This window comes from Pleurodeles waltl, chromosome 4_1 (assembly GCF_031143425.1).
Source record: "Pleurodeles waltl isolate 20211129_DDA chromosome 4_1, aPleWal1.hap1.20221129, whole genome shotgun sequence".
NCBI classification, from domain to species: Eukaryota; Metazoa; Chordata; class Amphibia; order Caudata; family Salamandridae; genus Pleurodeles; species Pleurodeles waltl.
The window spans coordinates 711,748,850-711,768,586 of record NC_090442.1 but is presented as its reverse complement, the minus strand read 5'-3'; the positions used below and the strand labels follow the sequence as shown (position 1 = coordinate 711,768,586).

General features: G+C 46.6%; 1 protein-coding gene across 3 annotated transcripts in view; it reads left to right on the top strand.

Moving 5' to 3' along the window:
- Window positions 1-19,737, top strand: part of TASOR2 (transcription activation suppressor family member 2) — a 759,889-nt gene that overhangs the window by 37,174 nt on the left and 702,978 nt on the right. For all 3 annotated transcript variants that reach the window (XM_069229296.1, XM_069229295.1, XM_069229294.1), the window contains exons 4-5: window positions 1,710-1,782; window positions 15,493-15,584. In XM_069229296.1, the coding sequence (XP_069085397.1) occupies window positions 1,710-1,782; window positions 15,493-15,584 (165 nt within the window). The remainder of the gene's footprint in view (window positions 1-1,709; window positions 1,783-15,492; window positions 15,585-19,737) is intronic.

Sequence of the window (19,737 nt, the reverse complement as noted above, 5' to 3'; positions counted from 1 at the left end):
CAGTCAGTGTGAGATTTAAAAATGCTCCAGCCTGCTGAAAGCAGACTCGTGTTATATTTCCCTGCCTGTAGGAGTGTGGGCAGGGAAAAAAAAAACATAAATTGCTGCTACCGGAGAGAGCATGCAAAAACAGCGGTGCGGTGGGAGCAATGCCACCATATAAGGAGCAGGCTTGGACCACGGAAGCCCTAGGGCCCTTCCCTTGTCTCCCCCACACAAGCCCCAGCTTGTTGGGTGCCCCAGATGGGTAACCGGGCACCCTCCTATAATTGATGCAGGAGCTTGGGGATGGGTTCCCTGGGGCCAAAATAGGCTAGGGGGGGCCTTCTCCATTCAGATAAGTTGCTGCCCCAGGGGAGTGAGGTCCCTGGGGCCTAAAAGGCTTGCAAGGGTTTTGGACCCATGACTGACTTCTCTGGCCCGAAGGCCATCCCTACGCTGTGTCGTCAAAGGCTGTGCTTGGTCTGGGGTTGACAACCTGTATGGGGTTTTGTCTGACTTTGGGTCAGTTCGGCAGTGGTCTGGTCACAGGCCAGGCCCTGTACAGTTGCCTCAATATGCAAGGCCGAAGCTCATGTGCAGCATAGGGTTGGCTGCCTGCAGTGGCTGTGGGATTCACTTAAGTGAAAAAAACAAAGGTTATAGTGGCATTATATTTAGGTGAAAATGCCAGTTAAAAAGTTACATTTTGAACTCGTAAAAGCACTGAAATTCACCAGTTATGCTAATTAACTCACGCCCTCACAATGTAGTTTTATCATGAATGATGTCATTTAAAATGTTGCATTGATGTTTTCAGCGATGTCATAGAACATGTCATGAGTGATGTAAAATGTGATGTACTAAACACTCTGAGCTGCAATACTCTGGAAGTGCCACAAAGTTACAGCTTTGGGAGATATCTATACATTTTGAACATTAATTTCTCAAAAACTATTGAAAAGATTTACACCAAATCACACAAAAGCTCTTTCTAGATCAAGAGCTAGATTTTTTTTTTTTGTGGTGTAATTGTGTTCCGACTTTGTCTGCAGTCCTCATGGGATATTGCAGGGGGAAAAAGTGTTTGATGCTTTGTCATTATCTTATTCCAACCATGCTAGTCTAACCGAAGATAGAAAAGTAAGTATGTTTTTTATAAAAGTTTGCCTAGTGACTTGAAACTGCATCTGTGCATGGCATCTTTTACTTTGCCTTATGGCAAGAATGGTGTATCCTTGATAAAATTACTTCATTGCTCTGCCTAGATCCCACAAATCCGTCTATAAATGTGTGCTTTCTTCTGTCAATTGCACATACATATGCACAACTGTTAGTGGCTGTCTTGTTTATAATTAGTGCTTAAAAGGAAGGATCTTTGTAAGTACCTCTACACCTGGTATTTACTGCAATGTATTTTAAGGGTATTGTGCCCCGTCATAAAGGTTGTGAGATTTGCCCCATATATGAAGTTGTGAGACTCAAGTAACATTGTTATTCTGTCTTAAGCATGTTAAAAAAGTATAGAAATCTGTAGCTCTTTGTCACTTGTCTCTCAAACCTATTTTTTCTGTGCATCCAGGACAACGTTAACCTATAGTCTTTGTCCCAGCCTTCAGTATCATCTTGTGTCTGTTGAATAATAATATTGCCTTTTAGTATTAAAATATTCTGTAGCTGCATGTAAACCAATGGTGGATTTAATGTGTTTTTTTAATTTAATTTTAAAGGCAATGGTAGTGTGCAAGAATGGGCTTCGTGTTGGCAACAGTAGTATTACGACACTGGGTGACCCCAAGGCAGGTGAGGAAGCGCCTGAAAAACTTTGCTCTCTTTTTCAATGTTAAAGCATGTTGTTTAATGTACATTTGTTTTGGTATCTGCAACGTACTGGTCTATATACATCAATAATAGGCTGTACAAGTAATTACACACCATTGATCTCCAATTAATTACACAGGCAAGAGTTCCTACATCCAGAGTATTTGGGTGTAGCAATAAAAATCTTTAGCATTTAACTGTAGAGTGAAACAAGACTGGCAGAAATTCATATATACAATCTTTGTTTGAGGTTTTCAGTCAGTTTCTCTGGAGGATTCCTCTCTGTGCCCTTGCGTTCGATGCATTTCTATACAGTTGGTGACTTGTCATTTAATCACATATTCAGACCTTGGAAGGGTGGGCAAATATAATGGGAGGTTATGTAAGAATTTCAGAAATGTGACATGCAAATCTGTCATCTTGTATTTAACTGCATCCTCCAGTTCACAGCAAGATTATACATTTATGTTTGTAGTGTACCAAACTTGTACTCAAGATTCCTTTGGTGTGCTGTGCACTTAAGTACTCAACTCACACATGTAGTTAAATGATATGGGTGCGTCATATGACAAAGAAATAAAATATAGCATCAGGGTTCTAAATTAGATGATCGCAAAGAAAAAACATTGACCCTTGGGTGATATAATTAACCTTGTTAACAAATATTCAGTGGAGACCATTTGCCAAAGGAGAGACTGTTACTCCGAATTTAATGTGCTGAAAGAAACAAACCCAAAGAAGACAAAAGGCGGCGTTGCAGTTGTCTTCAAAAGTGCATATAAGATCACAATTTTTAAAGATGGGATGTGAATCTCTTCTTGTATGCTGCTCACCCTACGGCAGCCACTAAAATGAAGCATTTAGTTAAGGGGTGGTCTTTGGTTAATGGTCCAGGACTTCTTTTGGGGAAGATAACACCTACTGTTTTTTCTACCACCGTAAAATCCTGGAGTTCGACCAGAAAGCTTGCACAGTGAGAGACTAAAATTTCACTACATTATAATCTGGCCCTCCAGAGGAAAAACCTGGAAACGGGGATGGGGAAAAGCCCTGGGCAAGTTACTAGGCTTCATAATATAATTTGCTGAAGCAAGCTAAATAGGTAACAGGTTGGAGCAAGGCAGTTAACAGGCTGGTGCAAGACAGAAAACCTGGAGGTTGAATGGTTGATATTCATAAAAATAAAAAAACAGGGCAAGCAATGTAACTGTAGAGGCCTCTAGGAGATGTACTTTGCACAAATGCCGGGATCGTCCCCTTTTATAACCAGATTATTGATTGATCTAGAAGACAAAATATTGTTAGATAGAAAGTAAGTCTCCACCATGTTGGTTCAATATATATATGATATGTGAAGAAAAAGATGATTAATATTTGTGCTGAAGTAACTCCTGGAACTGGAAATGTAGCTTTTCCTAGTCCAGAAATCCAAAATGGCAGAAAAGAGGAAAAAGTTGTGCGAATAAAACAGGCCTTCTGTACCACCTATTACACAGCCTAAAAGGCTGCTTCTGAAAGGAATAGGGCAGGAAGAACAAAAAGAGTGCCAAGAAAAGCGTAGTAGTGTCACAACTAAGGTCTAAGGCAGTATCACGATCCTCCATAAAAACAGGCTAGAGTATGAGAAAATGCGTTGTTGCACTGCAGGTGAGTAAACCTGCACCAGTGGGAGGTTTGAGGCACCACACAAAACCAAAGGGCAAGAGTGGTTGTCGAGAGCTCCTTGTAGACCCTGCTTCCACACCACAGAGGCTGCATTAGACTGCCTTAAAATTCCCTGGCAGCTGTGTTTGATGGTGTGGGACAGCATTGTCATTTGATGGCAAGAATTAAGGGCAAATTGGCAGTAGAAGACTTAAGAGACTGTCACCGACCTTAACTTCTCCAAACCAGCATCTGGACACACGTTGGATGAAACTTTCACTGAGGATAGGCTTGTCACATTAGTAGAAATCTGTAGCAACTGTAACCTCTTCACTAGCATTGTGAATCTTTTGACCAGAACAACTTCCACAGGGACATTGATAAATGGAACCACTGATAGACAGTGTAAATACTCATTCCGTGGTCTTTAGTTTTAGTTAGTCTTTTGTTCAACTCTTGGAGCACAAACTGGGAAAAAGATCATCTTTGTTGGGAATATCTGCAGTCCTAATCATCACAAAAAAATAGCACTGTCAATGTATGGCAGGCACAAGAAGAGAAATAGAATACTTGACAATCTGCCCTTGATCTATCGTGGGTGTCTGATCTGACCTACCACCATGCCCCTTCCTCTGAACTCTCAACCTGACATTCTGGACAACATGCAGACAAGCCTGCCACTAACAGGAACTCTTTAGGGTTTTTATGGCTGCACGTGCACTATAACGATTGTGCTGTAACTGGCGAAGCAGAAGGCGAATCGCTTCTGAATGCCAAGCACACCACCTCTACAGAATCAAGGCCACTCATTCACTGAGGTGGACAGACACCACCACAACAACTGTGACTGATAGATTTGTTTCATTGGATAGGTTTTGGCTATGACAGTCAGAGACTTTAAATCTAATCCTAGGCTAACCACTTTACCAAAATGTGCTGTAGTAAATGGATGGGGGAAGGGGGTTGTGGCTAGCCTGGACAAGGAGTAAGACACAGGGAGCTGAAGCTGTGCTCCAGCCAGCTGCATAAGTAGAATTCCGTGCTCAGCCATTTGCTTTAAATGCCCAAGAGACGTCAAGGAAAAGCTAGTTGCCTGTCGGCAGAGGTCCTGATGCCCTGAGGGGGAGGACCCAGGGCCCAGGACCCTGCCTCTTTCAGGACTTGGACTGACTCTCCCTGATGGTCTGTACCATTGTGTGAAGGGGTCGTGCCAGGGATGCCCTAGGCCCCTGAGCTGCTCCTTTAGGGGACCCAAAAAAGAGTAGCGCAGGTACATAGAGAATTGGTGGTGGATGATACTGAGGGCTCCATGTAGATCTCTGTGAGGCTGATCAGGCTACCGAGTGGAAAGACGATGTCCTGCATGTTGGAGGGGTTTCTTTGCCAATGTAAGCTTGAAGCTCATACAAAGAGTGAGTACCTGGTGGGCTACAATAAGAAGGACGGTAATGCAGTCTGACCTCATCTTGCACTGTAAGTGGATGCCTGTTGGAGGTGGAGGGGAGGCAACTCTGTGAACCCTGCACATCCCTCTATGTTGGTGCAATATACTGCACCCAGTAGCAGGGCCATCTGGGCCTAGAAAGGGTGGAACCCCTCCTAAGCGCCCCCAATAGGGGCGTGGCCAACGATCCGGAGATGGCGCACGCTTAATCCCCTCGCTTCCGATACAAATCCGAAGGAAAGGCGTGCCATCTCCGGGCAATCCGGTGCCCGAGTGAAGGTGGGGAACTGGGGGGCGGTCCTGGAAGCGGCCGGGCCTCCGCTCTAGCCCCGAAGTGCGTGACAACGCGGACCCGGCTGTCCACCGCAGGAGAGGCTGGCGGCCCGTCCCTGCGCTTGAAGCCGGGGCCCCGCGTGAGGCAGTGAGCCGCTCCCGGGCGTGGGCAGACGGCCAAAATCTGCAGGGAGGCCCGAGTGGTTCTCCCTGAGGGAGCGACGCCGGAGCCTGGGAGTTGCCACCGGGAGGAGAAACGAGTGGCGCTGGGCCGCGCCCGGTCCCCCGGAGAGCGGAGAAGCCCGGCGGTGACCGGAGGGCCCCAGAGGGACTAAGCCCCACAGTGCTGTTGCTGGGCCTGGACTGGCGACCGGAGCCCGGGTGGGGCACCGGGCGGGTCTCCCTGCCGGTGAGGCCCCGGGGCCCTGAGACTGGACCCCGCGAAGTGTGGTGAGTGGCGCAGGGCCGCTCCCGAGCCCTGTGGAAACAGAACACACTGCTAACTTTGAAGGAGGGCACGGCCCTGAATGGTACTTGAGCCGATAGGCGAGCGCACGGCTGGGGCCCCGTTGGGGACATTTAACACAGTGCTGGCGGCGCGGACCTGGAGCCGGGGGGGGGGGGGGGCTGCCGTGCCATCGGGAGGAGACGCCGGCCCTTGGGCTGGCGCGGACGACGGTGGGCCCCGATGGCCAGGGGCCCCAGGGGCCATTGCCAGATTGGAATAAGCTGGGATAAAAGGCCAAACTCGCCCCCGCCTGGGGCTGGAACGAGCCTGCGTCCCCACTGAGCAGGAGAAGCTGGAGGCTGGACCGAGTAGATGAACTTTGCACCAAGATAGAATCGGCCTCCTGGACGGCCCAAGCCAAGGAGGAAGCAAGGCAACCGACGGAGAACACAATTGGCAGACTGCCTGACACAAGCAGTCCACTGGTCGCCCCTTGAGCCTGTGAGCGTCGGTGACTCCTGAAGTGAGTAGCACTGCAGATAGTACACCTGGTGGGACTGAAATCTGGGTGATTTGGAGTGCGCCTAAATAAGCTGCTAACACCGCAGTGAGTGCTCTGAGGAGGTGAATGTGACCCTGCAAGAGTGTGTGACCGGCCTGGGACCTGCGGCGAGTCGCTGGACTGGGGCGGGCCTCCGGGGGAGCCCCCCTGAGCCACTGGGAGAGTGGCCCTGTGACGCTGCGGCGGAGCTAGTTGAACCGTGACCTGGGGTGCGAATCACGCAGAGGAACGATCGAAAAGGTCAGAACAGAAGAGAGTAGCGGTTACCCGCTGGCTGACAGCACGGAACCCTCTGACTCCGTAGCGGCAAGCCGGAGATAGCTGGTGCGGTCTTGGTGGGCCTGCCTCGCGCCCGCCTGGGGATCGTGGCCTGGCCTGTGGTGACTGAGGTGCGGAACTACAGAAGGAGGAGAGCTTGCGATAAGACCCGGGCTTGCGCCCTTGGGGTGTGATCCCCCCGCCCTCTCCAATCGATGCCCCCCAAAGCCCGACATAAGAGTAAAATCATGGACCCCGTGACACCATTGGGGCACAAAGAAATGGAAGTACAGGGCCACTCTCAGTTCAACGTACAGGAAACCCTGGACAAAATATTAGGGGCGATAGAAGACACAAAGACAACACTACAACGCAACATCAACCAAGTAGCGGTTGAGGTGGGTCTACTGAGAGCATACCACCATAAATTGGTAGACAGAGTCAAAGAAACGGAATCCACATTGGCAGACATTGGGCCGAAACAGAAAGATCTAGTGGCCGAGGTGACCTCCCTTGCTACTAGAGTGGCACGGCTTGAACAAAGAGCCGAGGATGCGGAGGGGAGAAACAGGAGGAACAATGTGCGCATGGTGGGCCTCCCGAGGGGGCTGAAGGAGCCAACATGGTTTAGTTTTTGGAGAAATGGTTAAGCACAACGGTTGCTCCCGGATGCCTGTCCCCCTTCTACACGCTGGAACGTGCGCACCGGATGCCGTCGAGGGCTCTTGCCCCTGGCAGACCACCCCGTGTAGTGATTGCCAAGTTACTACACTACAGAGACAGAGACATTCTTATACAGAAGGCTAGAAAGATGGGTCTGTTTAAAGTAGCAAACGGAGAGGTGAACGGACTATGCATTGGATGTCCAGAACAAGCGAACTTCATTCCTAGCAGTCAAACGGGCCCCAAGAGAAGAAGGGATTCTATACTCGTTGTTGTACCCAGCCAGACTGAGAGTGATACTGGAAGGGAAGACCACATTCCTCCAGTCCCCGGAAGAAGCATGGGAATGGCTCAAGAAACGTGGATCCCAGGTGGGGCGACCTGTGGGTGAGGGCGCGGCTGGGAGTCGAACTCGCCGGGCTTGAGGGCGCGGAGGCCCAGGAATCGCCCGCGGCTGGCGCCAACGCAAACACAAAAAGAAAAAGCCAAGAGGGTGGCCTTGGAGGCGGTAGCCCGAGTGAGTGGAGGAGTGTCCCCCCCCCGGAGGGTTCGGGAGAGGAGTCGGATGATACAGTGGTGTCCTCGGCTGGGGAATCGGGCTGCTTGCCGCGTGCTCCCAGGGTGACACCGCAAACTGCTGACAAACTCGGATAATCCTAACATGGGAGGACCCGGAGACACGGTGCAACGGGTGAACGAGAGGCCCCTCCGGACTTGGCCACCCCCCAGTCCAGAACCTCGCCTGTCCATTCAGGCTGGCGAGAACTGCAGTTATATGTTTGAACAAGTTGCACTGTTGCATAGTTTTCTGGGCTACCTACAGGTTGGTAGGCGCCCTGGGAAGGGAGAGTTGGGGTTTACAGTTACAAGTTAAATTGGCAAAGTGGGTGGCGTTACCTGGCTGTAGCGAAGGTCTGAACATGGGAAGGGGTAAGTCAAAGGTCTATGGGAACCAAGGGCACTATTATCAGACTATTATATTAAAATGGCAGACTACAATCTCTTAACATGGAATGTTAGGGGGGATGGGCACACCGGCTAAAAGACATAGAATCCTCTCCTACTTAAAGAGAAGTGGCAATGCAAGTGGCAATTCCAAGTGGCAATGCTACAGGAGACCCATTTAGTAGCTGGGGAGGTGGAGAAACTGAGACACAGATGGAGGGGACAAGTGTTTGCCACGGAGTACTCAGCTTATGCAAGAGGCATAATGATATGGGTCAGGGCCGGGGTCCCTTTAATAATAGACTCTTCCAGCATAGACCGGGACGGTAGATTTGTGATATTGGAGGGGAGGCTACATGGTACCCTGATTGTTATGAGTTGCATTTATGCCCCCAATCAGGACCAGATCCCCTTTCTGACTAGGTTATCAAGCCACCTTACCCACCAATGTACAGGAGAACTGCTAATAGGGGGGACTTCAATGCAATACTAGACACAAACATGGACAGGTCAACCCCACCGCTGCAGGGGGCAGTGTCAACTAGAATAGCCAAAAAGCTAAGTGAATGGCTGGGCACCTGGGGGCTTGTGGATGTCTGGTGGGAGCAACACCCAAAAGACAGAGACTACTCGTATTAATCGGGCCTCCACCGGCTGCACACTAGAATCGATAGAGTGACATGCACGCCGGGCCTTGCGCGTAACATGACCCATTCTGAGTATCTCGGCCGCACACCGTCAGATCATAATCCCTTGCTGCTGACACTAAGAGTTTCGGAGGATAGGCCCCCCATACCATCATGGAGACTGTCCCTTGCGGTGCTGGAAGATCAGGCGAATAGAGACGCCCTTCGGTCCCACCTGGCAGAATATATTGAGATCAATGGTGGATCCACCCCATCCAGGGCTACAGAATGGGAGACACTTAAGGTGGTGACGAGGGGCTTCTGCCTGGGTCAGTCGGTGGGAGTGAAGCGCACACTTGAAAAGGGAACTGTCTGCTTTAGAGAAGGAAATACATGAAGGGGAGTTGAGACAGGATCCTGAAGACCAGGAGAACGAGGAATATAACCGAGCCCGCAGAGAACATTCCCGGATTGAGGAGCAGCTTAGGTGTCATAGCATGCAAAAATATTTGGCATCACTACAATCAGAGGAAGGTAGATCAGGGAAGCTACTAGCGTGGCTTGTGCGCCCGAATGGGGGTGGAGAGCCCATTACGAGTGCACAAGACAAAGAGGGACTTCGTAGACATAGCCCAGGCCCAATTAACGACGCATTTAAGGAATATTATATGCACCTGTATAGGAAACCTAACGACCTGGGGCGGTGGCCTTTGAAGACCTCCTGCAGCAAATCCCACTCCCAATATTGAACCCGGAAGAGAGGGATAGCCTAGGGGGACCGGTGACAGCGGAGGAGATAAGTGAGGCCATATCGCAATTGGCTCCCGGGAAGACTCCTGGCACAGACGGCCTCCCAATGGACTTTTATAAAAAATACAAGACATTATTGGTTCCCCAGCTAGCGGAAATGTACACGGAGGCTCTGCAAAATGGGGGAGCGGCCGTGCACGCTTCGAGAGGCCTTGATGGTGCTGCTCCCCAAGACAAAAAACAGAGAAGCACCAGTGACTGACTTTCGTCCCTTATCAATGCTGAACAGTGACTTTAAGATCCTTAGTAAGGTCATGGCCGGCAGGTTGCTCCCCCTCATGACCACACTCGTGCACGCGGACCAAACGGTTTTGTCCCTGGCCGCAGCACGTCGTTGAACGCAAGGCGAATTTTCACTATCTTACATATGCCAGAAGAGGAGAGGCCCCCTGCAGGGGTTTTGCTCGCGGTGGATTTCAAGAAGGCCTTCGACTCGATTAGGTGGGACTACCTCAGGGCTGTGATGTTAAAAATGGGACTAGGGGAGGACTGGGTGAAATGGGTGGACCTATTGTACTCATCCCCGCTAGCAAGGGTGAAGACGGGCAGAACGATATCTAGCACATACCCAGTATATCGGGGAACTAGACAGGAATGCCCCCTGTCCCCACTGCTATTTGCCTTGGCAATTGAGCCTCTGGCGGCCCAGCTGCGACAGGAGGGAGCGGGTAAAGGAATTAAATGGGGACCAACTGAGCATATTATCTCCCTATACGCTGATGATATACTTGTTTATCTGAGAGATGGAATCAGTGGTCTCCCTTGGGCTCTGAGGACCCTGGAGGATTTCGGGGGGTTGTCTGGGCTTCGCCTTAACCGAGGCAAAACATTTGTATTTCCCATGCTGCCGGACTGTATACGCCCTGAAACATGCCCGAGAGACGTGAACTGGGCCCCACGGACCTTTAAATATTTGGGCATTCAAATATTCCATGAACTGGGAAAGGCAGCCTAGGTGGGACGCTCCGCTCCCTACGGTCCTCGGTCGGGTTCTGCCGATCACTGAAGTTAACAATAATGGCCAGAGTAGCGTTGTCTAAAATGATTATGCTTCCCTGCCTCCTCTATTACTTTGCTAATTTACCGTTATGGATCCCTCCGGCGTGGTTTCGTGAATTGAACGCTTTGCTTCGGGAGCTAATATGGGACGATAGTCGCAGACGTACGGCACTGACGACCATATGCAGGCCGACGAATGTAGGTGGACTGGGGGCCCCTGACTTCGAGGCATATTATCTGGCGTCCCAGTTACAATGGGTGTCCGGCTGGATGGTGGGCAGGGGACAGCTGGACTTGTTTACTTCCCACGGTACGTTGGACACAGCTCGAATAGTAGCACGAATGGCAGAGAGGAAGATTGCCCCCCTTGGAGACAACCTAATGACTAATGTTGCGATGACATGTCGGAAGAGATGTACGAGAAGGGTTGGAGTGGGCCCACCTTACTCCCCGGCGCTGCCGTTGTCAGTCCTAGTCGTGGACCCGAAGGGGATGGGACCGAGGGGCCTGGGGCTGGGACCATGGACGGGAGCAGGAATAGGGACGGTGGTAGAGCTTTTCAGGGAAGGGGTGCTGAGGAATTTCACCGACCTAGTAGGAGGGGGGGTTCCCCAGGGTCAATTCCTGCTCTTTAGGAAGTTGGTGCATGCTCTGAAAGACCACTGGGATACGATTAATGCAGAGCCCACTGTCCACAGAGTGTTACATCTCCTGTTGACATCAGGTGAAGAACCCCATTTGATTGCTAAAATATATCGGGCCCAGATTGAAGCTGCACTAGATCCCCTGCACTCCCTGAGGGAGAGGTGGGAGAAAACGGTCGGGCGCGACCTGTCCGAGACGGAGTGGCTTATCCCCGGGCGATCTCACGTAACAACTACCTACATAGGACGTACCTTACCCCTCACCGACTGTTCCGTATATATGGGGGGACACCTAGGACATGCCCCAGATGTGGCGATGGGGAGGCTGCCTTCGACCACATGATGTGGAAATGCTCAGTGTTACAGGTTGACTGGAGGGCGGTGACAGCGTTCATATCAAGACTATTTAGCACGGATCTGCCGTTAACCCCCGGTATATGTCTGCTGGGCCTCAAAAACTGTACCCCACGAGGGAAAGTCAGGAGTCGCTTCTTAGACCTCGCCCTAGCCCTTTATAGAAGGCTGATCACGAGGGGTTGGAAAGCCCCTAGCCACCCCTCGCTTACTGAATGGAAAAGCGACGTCACAAAATGGACTAGGGCTGAATTACAGGTCCTGAAAGCTGAGGAAGCCAAAGGCATCCAACAAACTCCCATCGCCTCAGAATGGGAGGACTTAGTGACGAGTTGGGACGACCTAGTGAAGGGATCAATAGCTCCAAATGCGGAACCAGTAGAAATAGGACCATGAGTGAGTATAAGGATGAGACAACGGATGCGCCCAATAGAGTCGCCCCTTGGGGAGGGCTCCCGACACCAAAAACACAGACTGACGAGTGCACCAGCAAGCCGCACTAGGATATGCGGGACAGGACAGGGATGGTCACGTACTGTCACAACAATGCAGTAGGAGAGTGAAGGAGGATACTCAGTTCCCCCCCACATAATGCAGTCCCCTGTGGAGGACTTCCCCCAGTTAACACAGGAGCCATCCACAAGAAGCCATCATGTTTAAATATAGTTTAATATTGACTTAAAGCTGTTATGCGGACATATAAAATAAAAGTGTAACACAGAATTATAGGGCGTAGGACCCCTTGAAACAGGAACGTCAGAACATTAGATTTAAGGATAAATGAAGACCAAGAGATGGTCAAAATGAACAATAAGTCGAGATACAAAACATATGTAACGCTTAGTATAAATATGTATCTTTTAAACGATGTGTATGAAAAGAACAAGATGTTACCATTAATGGACTTGCATAATGTAAAACAGCAAATTGTTAATAAAAATATATTTTTTTAAAAAGTGCGCCCAATACCCACCACCCCACCCCAAGCAGGGGACAGAAATGCACATCAGGAAGGTGGATCACAGCAAATGGGTGCAGAGGACTGGATGATTAACACCCTCCCCCGATGCAGGTGTGGGAGGGGTGCCTCCCCCTATGTCACCCCATTCCTGCCCCACCCCAAACTCCTCTCCTCCCTCGCTCCAAAGCCCTCCTCCTCTGGTGGTGGGAAAAGTATTCTACAATTCCAGTGTTGAATACAGTGCAATGCACCCAGTGCCTGATGGGTGAATAACTATAGAACAGAACAACAGCAAGCACACTAAATGAAATGGTGGGTATTTGAGGTTTTGTTAGGTTGTGAAGGTTTTAATGCAGAAACACTATGTGGATATTCTACTCACCATTATGCAAAGCAGATGGATATGGAAGACCAACCTTTTTAATGAAAGCCTTAATTGTACAGTCTAATGATCATTGTCATTGCTCAAATGACATTGTGGTCAGTGTAAAACATAACAGAGGCATAGAATTATAAGTTGTAACAGCAGCCTTTCTGATATTGCTCATGCATGTGAGTAGACTTTCATGCCTCTCTAGTGACCTTTTAGTTCGTAAGCTTCTTCTCAATGTAATACATCTGCGTTATGAGTTCAGTGGGATGGATGGATGGATGGATGGATGGATGTTTCGCATTTTCTTAGTTATGCTTGTTGCAGACTTGGTTCAACTGGGGATTATTTTTAGATATACAATATGCTGTGCTCTGTCCATTCTTGTTTTTTTGTTTTATGCAGTATGTTGCCCACATTTATGTCAAATGCCTGAATACAGCACATTGCATAATTCACATTCTGGTAGACACTTATTGTATTTATTTGCATAGATGAATTCAACAACCCAATTTTAAATACTATGATGCAAAGTTATTTTGCCTATAATGTTGGCCTTTATAAGTTGGAGAGCGGTTTCAATCAGAACTTTAGCACTGCCACATAAGGTTACAATTCATATTTAGATAGACACTTTGTATTTGTTTAAATTGTTGAGATGAGCTGACCTTTTTAAATACAATGACTAAGAGCTATTTCCCTATTACCATGAGACACCCAGCACGGAGCCTCTGTGTAATCTGCTTTTACCATGTGTATACAGTTTAGGTGGTTGAGAGTGGGTTCAGTCAAAGTCTTGGTGCTTCTACACAAGTACCCATGAGGGTAGCGTTCCTAGATTCCTTTTGACTCAGAGTAAGTATTCTTCCCGATTAGTTTCTGGATTGGCATAGTGGTTTTCAAACACTTGATTATGTGATTATTTGTTTTTAAATGTTATATTTTTATTTTCCCTAGTAATTGTAGTGATGTATGATGGTTTTTGCAAAACCCCACAAAATGTTTGTGTATCTTGCATGACCCACTTGAAAGTGTGGATAGCAGTAAGCTGTTCTTCTTACTGATACAGCTGGGATGCCCTGAGCATTTATTAGTTCCACAAAGTCTTCCATGGTACCTGCTTCAGAGGAGACAGAAAAAAACAGGATAAGAAGTAGACCGATAAACGTCTTGTACTCTCCCACTGGAAACGAAGGGACTCTAAACTATTTTTATTTTTTTAATTGGAAGCAGTGCAGTGCCCCTATATTGTAAGTATCAAGACAAGGAAATGGTACAAAGCGATAATCGTACTATAGTTTAAGTAATTTGTGCCCAAATTAGATCACACAGTCAATTACATAAGCTTGTCCTATCCGCCAGTCGATCGGGAAAAAGGACAGGGGCAGAGACTTATCACAGCACTGAGAAAATGTATCACCTTAGATTCATATTTGAGTCTCTTCAGGGTTAGCATTGTTTATCAGAGGCCTTGTGAAATGCAAAACTGAGTACTATGGGCCTAATGGGCCTGATTACAAGTTTGGCGGAGGGGGATAATCCGTCCCAAATGTGACGGATATCCCACCCGCTGTATTACGAGTCCATTATATCCTGTGGAACTCGTAATACGGTGGGTGGGATATCCGTCACTTTTGGGACAGAATAACCCCCTCCGCCAAAGTTGTAATCAGGCCTTATGTTTACAAGGAAATGATAGTGAAGAGGAAAAACTACGCAGGCATTAATATGTCACAGGAATGATCTCAATCTCAACTGTAAACTTGTAAAAATAAAAGCTTCCATTAACACACACTGTCAGCCTCAATTCTCTATAAACTTCTAGGTCTTATATTAATATTTTTTCTAATTGAGATGACACTTTTACCATTCAGCTAGACCAGAGAAAGTTCTCCACTGCTAGTCTACTGCCTTAATGCTCGGTCATTGAATACTATTCTCTAAGATCATATAATGCTGTGGTGGCGGAATGTTTAGTTTGTCTCTGAGTTTCAATTCTAAGCCTTTTTAATTGCCTTTTAACATGGGGTTTGATTAATGTTGGTCTTATTACTTTGCTTTAGGCTTGGGGCTGGAATGTTAGCTTTCACAAGATCTTGATAATACCATGCTATGTTTCTTTTGGTGGCAGATTAGTTGATAGATTTGATTTTGGTTAAACAAGAATAGACCCAAAAATAATTAAAAAAATTTAAGGTTGTACCCTGCTGTAGTGGAATTCCACAAATCTGCAAAGTGTATATTTTATGTGAGATGTGTTGCTTGCCCTACGTGTGTTCCAAATCTTGTTGATTGCATTCTGCCTTGTGGATTCTTCAAGGCTGACTTTTTGCCAAACCTGTAATTGTCACTTCTTTCCTATTTCCTATGTAAACCTCCTGTAATGTAACCTGACTTAGAGGTAATATTTACTTCATCCCTCTACTTCCTTAAGTGAGGTATGTGGTCTCTCTCCCAGATGTATTTTGGTTTATCAGTGCCTGTCCTGTTTGTCCCAATGATTTGCTAGTTCCTGCCATTTGTGACAAACCTAATGATTCTGTCCCCAGAGACATAGGTTTTGACTCCTTTTTCCTTCGTGGTAATGAAAAACATTCCAAGCTACTGACTTGGTTCAAAAATCTAGAAAACTTTATATGTGACAGTTCAAAACATATTTAAAAAAAACAAAACTAATTGTTCCTTTTATAGGTGTTTATGTATCGAAGTATGCTGATTATCTCCATCCAAGACCTTGGTATCAGGGGAAAGCAGGCTACATTGTTATATTCAAACTCCTTAAGGTACGTTAATAACAAAAAATAATCCTAAATTTACTTGCCTCATTCACTGGGATTATTACCAAGACCATCAGTATTTTATTTGATTGTTTACTTCCTAACTACTTGCAGCTGGAGTGGTATTATTTCAAGTACTACATTGACTCGAGTCTGTCATGATAGAAACCCTTTACTGTATACCATCTGATAACTCGTTCCAGTTAATCTCCTATGCCTCATATCCTATATAAATGTAATCTTGCCCTTTACCATCTTTTTCGTGCCACATGTTAACTAGTATCTTAGTCCTAGTTAATCTCCTGGGAAACATCCTATAAAAAATATAATATAAGTTTACCCTTGATTGCCATTCTTGTTACCAACCTCAGCAGAGAGACTAAAAATAAGGTGATGATGGGGGGGGCCTAAACTAAACTTAAACTCGCTGCAGATGTTTGGGTAAACCAGAATTGGGGAATATTGGAAGGGTAGCACGAGAGAGCTCCTAATGTCACTCTGTGCTGCATAGTATGTTGATACAAGCACATATTAAGTTTAAAGAATTGGCAATTGCTAGGAGACTAACTTAGGGCCTGATTTAGATCTCAGAAGACTGGGTACTCTGTCAAAACGGTGACGAATATCCCATCCACCAAAATATAAATCCTGTAGAATATCATGGGATTTATATTTTAACAAACGGGTTATCTATCACCATTGTGACGGAGTAACCTGTTTGCTGAGATCTAAATCATGCCCTTAGCCACAGTCCCGCCGACAAATGACCGCACCGCGGTCAAAAGACCGCGGCGGCCATTCTTACATTTCCGCTGGGCCGGCGGGCGCTCTCCAAAAGAGCGCCCGCCGGCCCAGCGGAAATGCCCCTGCAACGAGGATGCCGGCTCCGAATGGAGCCGGCGGAGTTGCAGGGGTGCGACGGGTGCAGTGGCACCCGTCGCGTATTTCAGTGTCTGCTTTGCAGACACTGAAATACTTTGCGGGGCCCTCTTACGGGGGCCCCTGCAGTGCCCATGCCATTGGCATGGGCACTGCAGGGGCCCCCAGGGGCCCCGCGGCACCCCCTACCGCCATCCTGTTCCTGGCGGGAGACCCGCCAGGAACAGGATGGCGGTAGGGGGTGTCAGAATCCCCATGGCATGGAGGATTCTCCCGAGCAGCGGAAAGTCGGCGGGAGACCGCCGACTTTCCGTTTCTGACCGCGGCTGAACCGCCGCGGTCAGAATGCTCGAGGGAGCACTGCCAGCCTGTTGGCGGTGCTCCCGTGGTCGGTGACCCTGGCGGTCACCGGCCGCCAGGGTCAGAATGACCCCCTTAGTGTCTTCAGGGCTGTATGTTATGATATGCAGCCTTTGTGAGGTGTTACTTCTTAAGCTATGGGCCTCATCACTGCTAATCGGGAAAAGTAGTCTGTTTAGATGACTTTGAAATGAAGAGACGTTGTCTCTTGAATTACAATCAGATCAGAATGGAATAAAATCTTGTATCTCCAAATTGCACAGTATCTTGCTGGACCAACATTGTGATTAATTAGCTCCATCTGGAACATGTATTTGGTTTATTTACACATTTCTTAAAATATTATATAATTATTAATACATTTATATATTATAAATAAATTATATATTGCTACTGCCATTTAATGTATTGAGGTAATTGTCTGGTAACAATTGCAGTAACTAAGCTGTTGTTAATCTATACAATTTTATGAACTAGATTTCTGTGACAGGAAATTGAAGCACAGGTTGTTTAGAATTATTTAAATATCAGTATAAATATAGAAAAATAAATTAATCACAAAATTGGGAATAACATCTGGGAGATAATATGTAAAGTAATATTCCATCACTGCATTTCACATTTTCAAATAGAGAGCTGAAAATAAATCAGCTCCCCGTGACACATTCCATAACCTCTTGATAGGTATGTACATAGGCATAACTGTTATGAATAAATTGACCATGTTGTTCTTTCCTGTAAAAAAGAGGCATACTGTTTTCAGGCGAATACAAGCTCAACAGCTATTTGCATAAGTATGCACTAACCTGACATTATTTCTTGATTATAAATTATCTCCAGAATATTAGTTGGGTAAACAGATGAATACATATGCTTTCTGATAATTAATTTCTAAATGGTCCCCGATCATAATTTTGTACACATTGTTCTTGAATATGACTGACCAAGCCAGTATTTATAAGACACATAAAGTTAAAGAAGTAAGATTGTTATGTAGGTGTTATAAATAGTTTGCATAAGAAATGGGGGTAACTTCTGAAAATAATAGAATTGATTTGCAAGGGGAGCAAGGCCTTTTTTTTGTTTAACGTTTGCAGCATGAATGGAGAGTGATTAAATGGAAATAGAACAAGGGCATACTGAAGACAGAATGCACTTCTGTAAACCAATATAATAAATGTAGACAAAAGTAATTTTTTGCAAAACTTTATTAGAAGTTTTCTTAATTACATTAAAGCAAAACCTGTGGATTTGCAATACATCGGTTGCCTTCAAGCATAATAGACATTTAAATTTTAGGGAGTGTAGGCCTTGGTGATTATCCATTGGGTAGATAACAGGCTTTAAATGCTCCCACCAGTAGTTGGTAGTTCAGAACTGTAGGGCCCAATACCACAGTTTGAATACTGTGGCTCAGAAATCATTCCAAATATGTTTTGTTGAACTGGAGCAAGCATATGTAATAACAAGAGAAAGAACAAACTTTTGCACAAATCAATAGTGGAAATGTGGCAGGTCTATGCTGGTACCTTGCTTTTTTATCACAGCATGTTCTCAGGTGGCTGGATCACAGTGGTTTTCGGTTATGGAAGTTCCTGAAATGTAAGTTTTGTTTCGTTTTTTTTATGATGCCATCTTAGAATCTCTGTGTCTCTTATTGGATCAGCTGATTTTATGTGGTTGGGATTGGTGTATATAATGCACTGTGGGTCTGTGAGTGTCAGTGAGTATCTCTGGGGGTCGGTGACTGGGTGTATGAGTGTCAGAATGGGTCTCTAAGTGGGTGTATGAGTGTCTCAGTGGGTCTGTGAGTGGGTGTGTGAGTGCCTGAGTGGGTCTCACAGTGGATCTGAGTGTGTGTCTGTGGATGTGTGAGTGGATCTGAGACTGTCTGAGTGGATCTGTGAGTAGGTATTAGTGTCCCTCTTTGAGTGGGTGCGTGGTTTTGTGAAGGGATGTATGAGTGTCTGAGTGGGTGTGTGAATATCTGTGTGGGTCTAAGAGTGAGTCTGTGGATCTGTGAGTGGGTTTGAAACTATATCTGTGGGTGTGTAAGGGGGTTTGAAAGTGTCTGTGAGTGAGTCTGCGAGTGTCTCTGAACTGTCCCGGTGCTCAGTGGTAATTCCAAGGTTTCTTACTTCCTTAGATACTTTGGGAGGTGGTCCCAGATTGTCAGGCCAGGCAGAGTGGGTCATAATTTTTCCAATCGCCACATGAGTATTTACGTTTTTGAAAGCATTCAGTTTGAGAAGGTTCCATGTCATTCACTGATCAACAGCTCTGAGGCAACTGAAGATTTGTGAGTTTCTAATGTCTTTGGGGCTTTTTGGTTTAAGGATAATGTGTGTGTCACCTGCGTACTTGTAGTATGTGAACTGAAATTCATTGATCATTTCCGGTAATGACTTCATGTAGATGTTGAAAAGCATGGGTGATATGATTGATCCTTGAAGGACACCTGCTTTTGTGAAGAACAGTTTGGATGAAAAAGGGGGATCATGGATGATATTTGTTCTGTTTTGAATGTAGAATGTGATCCAGTCGAGAACAGTCTCCTCTATGCCCTCTTTATAGAGTCTTTGTATTACTGTGTCATGGTCAACTGTGTCAAAGGCAGCTGAGAGGTCCAAGAGCAGTAGTGCAGCAACTCCATTGCGGTCTGCTGTGTTTTTAAGGTCATCCCAAATGGCGAAGAGGGCACATTCTATGCCTTTTCCAAAGTGGAATCTAGTTTGGTAGTCTGGAAGTATGGAGTTATCTTCAATGAAGTGTGACATCTGGGTGAATGCTTCTCTTTCTGTCAGTTTGCCCAGGAAAGGTCCAGTTGTTTCTGATGGATACAACTACCTGTGGATTCCTCACCTTGCCCTTAACCCTTAACCTTTTCTCCCAGTGAGCCAGCATTCAATTGAAATTTTCT